Genomic DNA, 6,000 nt, shown 5'->3' on the forward strand with positions numbered 1-6,000 from the left:
CCTCTAAACCCCAACCCTCCATGTACCTATCCAAGTGCTTCTTAAATGATACTATTGTACCTGCCTCAACCACTTCTTCTGGCAGCTCATTCCATATACTCACCACCCTCTGAGTGAAAAAGTTGCCCCTCAGGTCCCATTTAAATCTTTCCCATTTAAATCTTTCCCATTTCACCCCAAATCTACACCCTCTAGGTTTGGACTCCCTAATCCTGGGGAAGAGATTGTTACCATCCACCTCATCTATGTATCTGAGAATTTTGAACATTTCAATAAGGTCGCTCCTCTTTCTCCTGCTTTCCAGACCAGCCTACAGTGCAGTACCTTGTTGAAGGCCTTGCTAAAGTCCAAATAGACAACATCCACTGCCCTACCCTCACCTACCTTTTTGGTTACCTCTTCAAAAAATTCCAAAAGGTTCGTCAAGCACGGTTTTCCACACACAAAGCCATGCTGACTCCTCCTAATCAGACTCTGTCTATCCAAATACTGGTAGATCCTGTCCCTCAGAATTCCCTTCAGTAATTTCCCCACCACTGATGTCAGACTGACTGGCCTGTAGTTCCCTGGCTTGTCCTTGCTACCCTTCTTAAACAGCAGAACAACATTAGCCACCTTCAAGTCTTTGAGAACTTCACCAGCAGCTAATGATGAAGCAAATATCTCCATAAGGGCCTCCGCAATTTTTTCTTTAGCCTCCCACAAAGTCTGAGGATGCAGTTGGTCGGGCCCTTAATATGCTGTAAGGCTGCAAATACCTCGTCCCTGGTAATGAATTTCCTCCAAAACATCTCCACTAGTTTCCCTTATCTCTTTAGCAACCATGATTTTCTCCTCAGTAAACACCAAGGAGAAATATTTATTAAAAATCCCACCCATCTCCTGTGACTCAAGACATAGGCAGTCCTGCTGATCTCTAAGGGGACCTATCTCTCCCTCGCCACCCTTTTACCTATAGGACCTCTTGGGATTTACCTCAACGTTACCTGCCAAATCCATTTCAGACCCTCTCTTTGCCCTCCTGATTTCTGACTTAAGAGAATTCTAACTCTTTTTATAGTCATCAATGGATTCACTCATCTCCAACCTCCCAATGTATGCTTCCTTCTTTTTTTTTGACTGGAGCCTCAATATCCCTCATCAGCCAAGGTTCCTAAACTTGCCAGGTTTACCCTTCACCCTAACAGGAACATGCTGCTCGTGGACTCCTGACATCACACACTTAAAACTTGTTCCTTTCCTTTCAAACAGGTTCTGTTAGATCCTGCCTAATTCCCTCAAAATTAGCCCTGCTCCAGTTTAGGACACTAACCTGTGGACCTGTCCTATCCTTTTCCATCACTATCTTAAAACACTATGAAATTATGGTCACTAGAACCAAAGTGCTCCCAGACTGCCACTTCCATTACTTGCCCAACCTTGTTCCCCAAGAGGAGGTCCAGTATTGCACCCGCCCGAGTACATATTGACTCAGGAAAACTTTCCTGGACACATTTCACAAATTCCACCCTGTCTAGGCCCTTAACACTCTGGATAATCCAGTTAATACCAGGGAAATTAAAATCTCCCACTAATACAACCACACTATTTGTACAACTATGAGCAATTTTTCTACACACCTGCTCCTCATGTTCCTACTGACTATTGCGGGGGGGCAGGGGGGGAGGGGGTCTTTAATACAGCCCCACTAGAGTGACCCTTCCCTTCACAGACGCTGCCTTACATGCTGAGTTCTTCCAACATATTCTGTTTTTGTTTCAGATTTCTAGCATCTGCAGTTGTTCTTAAATTTAGATTCACTCAGATATTGCCTGGGATAAAACACCTCATTTACAAGAAGAGAGTGAATAGGCTGTGATTGTTTCCCTTAAGCACAGAAGGCTGAGGAGGGACCTGACACAGGTATACATACACTGTGGCACAGATAGATTCGACAGTAGTAAATGTTTGAGATAGCTATAACCAGAAGTCATAGATTTTAAGGGAAGGGGTAAATTGTTCAGAGGGAGATTTTTTTCATGATGAGAATGATTGGAATTTGGAATGCACTGTCTGAAAGGGTAGTGGAAGCAGAGACTCTCACAAAAATTAGGAAATATCTGGATGAGCATTTGAATTATCAGCGCATAAGAAAGTTATGAACATGCGGCTGGGAAATGCAATTAGTATAGATGGGTACTTGATGGTCATCATGGACAAGGTGGGCCAAAGGACCTGTTCCTCTGCTGTATGACCTTGTGACTCTATGGCTTATCAATCCATGCTAAAATCATTACTTTTAACATTCAGTCACAGCAGCTCCATGTTTTGTATTAAAGCTAATTTGGATAAAAATAAAAAAATCTTGCTTCTCATTTTCTGTTTAACAGTTGGAGTAATGTTAAAGTAAAAGCCTGTTTCTGCAGTTACTGATTCCAAGTGCTAGTATCACATTTGGAACCAATTAGCACATAGATTAAGTAAGTTTGCATTTGTCTACACTCTAGAGTTTGTTTATACCCTAAATTCTGCAATGTTTTACCAACCACCAAAAACACACACAAGAACAGCAGTAATATATGCTTGATCCATTCAGGTCAGCTTCTTTTATCACCTACACTATTATTTTAGATTTATCAAGCTCCATGGCATGTCTTTACCCTCTTCCGATGTGAACTGCAGTCAGCTTTCTTCCTTAGAGGCTCTGTGAGCCCAGCAATACTGATGTCATCAAACAGACTGAACAGCTAATCATTTCTCACAGACAGGAAACAAGGAAGTAAAAAGCATTGATTTTTAATAATTTTTAAACATTTTACAGAAAACAAAATAAAGATAAGGACATACAGATATTCTTCAATTAATGAAGGAGCTGTGTTCCTGGAAAATGCTTTGTTAGGCAAAATTTCATAAATCAAAAAGGTTGGGCATAATGTATAATGGATATTTTGGTACGATGTCTTCCTATGGCTGAAGAGTGAGGCACTATTAGCTAAAGTAAAAAAAGCAGTTTGTAAATCCACAACAATTGCCTTAAAGAGTCAAAGGTGTAATAGCAAAAATTTGTAAATTGAGTGCTTTTAAATTTAATCTTACACATTACAATTATTACAAAAGTTGAAATACCATAAACACTTAAAAATGATTCTAAAAGTCATGAATTTTAGAAAAGTTATTTTTTCAAGGCCAGAGAGGTTGTTCAGCAGTCATCATCATGTCATTAAAAACTCAGTTGCAACTCATTCAAAATGAATTAACATTTTCAATGGGATTAATGCACAAAAAGTTGAAGTTCCCGGAAATCGCTATGTTGATTGCGTCTATGAAAACATCAACAGTGCAGCCAGAGGATAAATTGGGCTTCATTGACAAGCGCTTACAGATTTACATGTCCATCTGCTAATGTGTGTTTTCTACGCTTGAGATTACTGTCAATTTAACAGAGTAATAGCAATTAATGCTAACAGTTTCACTGTCACTATGGCCACAAATTCTGGGCAATTGTGCTTTTCTCAAAAGTAAAAAACGTTAGAGTGAATACAAACAAGTCGTGCACAACTCAATACAATTGAGCGGCATATCTATAATTATCGAGACCCTCATGTCTAGATTTATCCAGTATTTCCATCGTGCGTCTCCGTCTGTTTTGTTCCTTGTTTTGCAAGAAGTTATCAAATGTTCGCCATGCAAAACCATCTTGCACACATAAACTGAAACACATATGGAACGAAGTGCAGATCCGCACTCTGCCCACATAGACTAACATTAACAACATGGGGGGGGAGGGGAAGCGGCCAAAAATTATGGGATAATAATTCTAACAGTAAATCAGTTTCACCAAACTATCAATTGCAAGAAATAATTTTAAATGCATCCTCAAAGACTGCTAATAAACCTGCATTTTCAACAACCATCACACAGCACAGATTGACAATTTGGACGAATACTCATGCAGAATATCATCATTTCATGTTGTGCGTCTGGCGAGGGAGTGGGACTCGGACTGGTGCTATCTGCCAAGCATGCACGCTCACCAACACCTGTTTTAGTCCGGACAAACCCCCACCCCGCTCCCGCCGCTCAGTCACGCACACTGGCTGCACTCGACCGCCGCCTGAACCAGGAAAGCGAGCGCAACCACTTAGGCCAGCATTTCCCCCCACTTCAACGCGGACCTCAGGGATGGAGGACTTCAAAGAATTTTGGTAACCCCGGGCAACGTCAGCGCTGTCTGTCAGCCTCCGAGGCGGATTCAAGGGGGAGGCCTTTCTGCGAGCCGGGCGAGGGCTGCACTCTCGGAGCAGGGTAAATAACATAGCAGAAAAGAAACTGTACCCCCACCAACAAAAAAATGTTTTGCAATCGTTATAACCCACCTGGCGAATGCGGTCTGGCGGGTTTGGAGAAGTCCCGCCTCCCTGCGGGGAGGAGGAGGAGGAGGAGGGGGGAGAAGCCATTTTCTTCACTCCCTCAGTCTGTTGTGAAGCGCGATTGTGTGGCAGCAGCTCTGGTTCGCGCTCTCTCTCTCTCTCTCTCTCTCACTGCAGACGCTGCTTTCCTGGTTTTGGTTCTCCTTTGGCCGATTTTTTTTGTACTCGGTTATTGAAACCTCGGGAAGGGGAAGGAGGGGGTAGATGGAGGATGATTTTTGTGGGGGTGTGGGTGGGGGGGGAGGTGTAGCGTTTGACCTTGTGGCGCTGCCAAAACGAGAGCGTCCGTGTTCCCGGGTTACTGCGGCACTCACGGCCGGCTCAAGCTCTGCCTCAACTCAGTTTTAGCGACAGTCTGGGAGCTGGCGTCAGTGCCCTACAATACACGCTGATGTGATCACGCACAGTGCAGGATACTGGACGGAGAACCGCTCTGATCTGTCATGATTCTGCTCCCACACTCAAGAATAAGGTGGGGCACACAGCTTTTTTGGTCCAAGCTGCGTAGTGCCAAGGATTTGCCACACTAATACTTTATAATAACGGTCGTTACTTGAATTAGTAGTCTACCAAACAATGTTTTGTAACCGGTAATTATTTTTACATTTGGCATGTTTTCGAAATTTATAAATATAATGTTATTAATCTGTAACATGCAGTTTATAACGTTATTAACATTTAAATGAAAGTTATTATAAAATGACAATATTACTACTTGTTGTAAATTATACAATAATCACTAACCCATATATCCAACAATTTTAACTACATTCATGAATGGAAATGTACACGTGTGAAGAATAAACGAGAAATAGTTTTACGTCATTTAAAATAAATTCACTTTTATGTTGCGATCGGTAATCAGCAGGGTTGCCTTCCCTTTATCTGGATAAGGTTCTTGAAACTGTTGAAATATAGTCGTCCTAGTGCTGCTGAGTAATTCGTTGTTCATAGTGTTTCGAACTACAAAGATATGGAAGCAACGGTCTGCCCTTGAAAATCAACAATAACAAGAAATAGTATCACGGGCCACCAGTATTTACAATGATAAAATAACAGTTTAATTTCGGTAGAATGAAATACACCAACTTTGCCTCTTGATTCTCACCAATGAAAATAAATCTCGTAAATCTAAAAATGCGTTTTCACGAAGAACCAACTGGATTATTCACCGATTGGGTGAATCCACAGGGATCATTCATCGTGTATTTTAGTACATGGGAGTGGGAAAGTGTGGAAATAATGCAAAAAGGCGATAGAGAAAGAGAGAAAGAAATGCTATGGTTTCAACAAACAGTTGAATGCAAATGAAAATAGCATTCTGTAATCTTAGGAAGCATGCAATGAACACATCTCTTGTAAGAACCATAGGATATATTGAGAATGACATGGACGTGGGTAATCCAGTACACGGAGAATGAAACAAAAATTAAATATAAAATTTATAGAAAGTATTACCATAAGAAAGTTCTGTACCAACTTGGTAAGAGAGTAAACATTTTGTTGGAAACGGCTCAATATATTTTCCTTACTCTAACCAGTCAACATCACAAAGTAGTTCTGGATCTAATCTTTAGATAAGACATCTACA

At 41.3% G+C, this 6,000-nt stretch overlaps 1 protein-coding gene across 16 annotated transcripts in view; it reads right to left on the reverse strand.

Annotated features, from left to right (window-relative positions):
• ank2b (ankyrin 2b, neuronal) overlaps nucleotides 1-4,607 on the reverse strand; it is a 781,056-nt gene extending 776,449 nt beyond the window's left edge. For 11 of the 16 annotated variants that reach the window (XM_052010170.1, XM_052010174.1, XM_052010161.1 and 8 more), the window contains exon 1: nucleotides 4,356-4,606. In XM_052010170.1, the coding sequence (XP_051866130.1) occupies nucleotides 4,356-4,436 (81 nt within the window). In that variant the 5' untranslated portion in view covers nucleotides 4,437-4,606. Of the gene's footprint in view, nucleotides 1-4,355 lie in introns of all 16 variants that reach the window. The other 5 variants (XM_052010179.1, XM_052010168.1, XM_052010177.1 and 2 more) reach the window with 3 other exon arrangements.
• Between the last annotated feature and the right edge of the window lie 1,393 nt (nucleotides 4,608-6,000).

Source organism: Pristis pectinata, chromosome 2, assembly GCF_009764475.1.
Source record: "Pristis pectinata isolate sPriPec2 chromosome 2, sPriPec2.1.pri, whole genome shotgun sequence".
NCBI classification, from domain to species: domain Eukaryota; kingdom Metazoa; phylum Chordata; class Chondrichthyes; order Rhinopristiformes; family Pristidae; genus Pristis; species Pristis pectinata.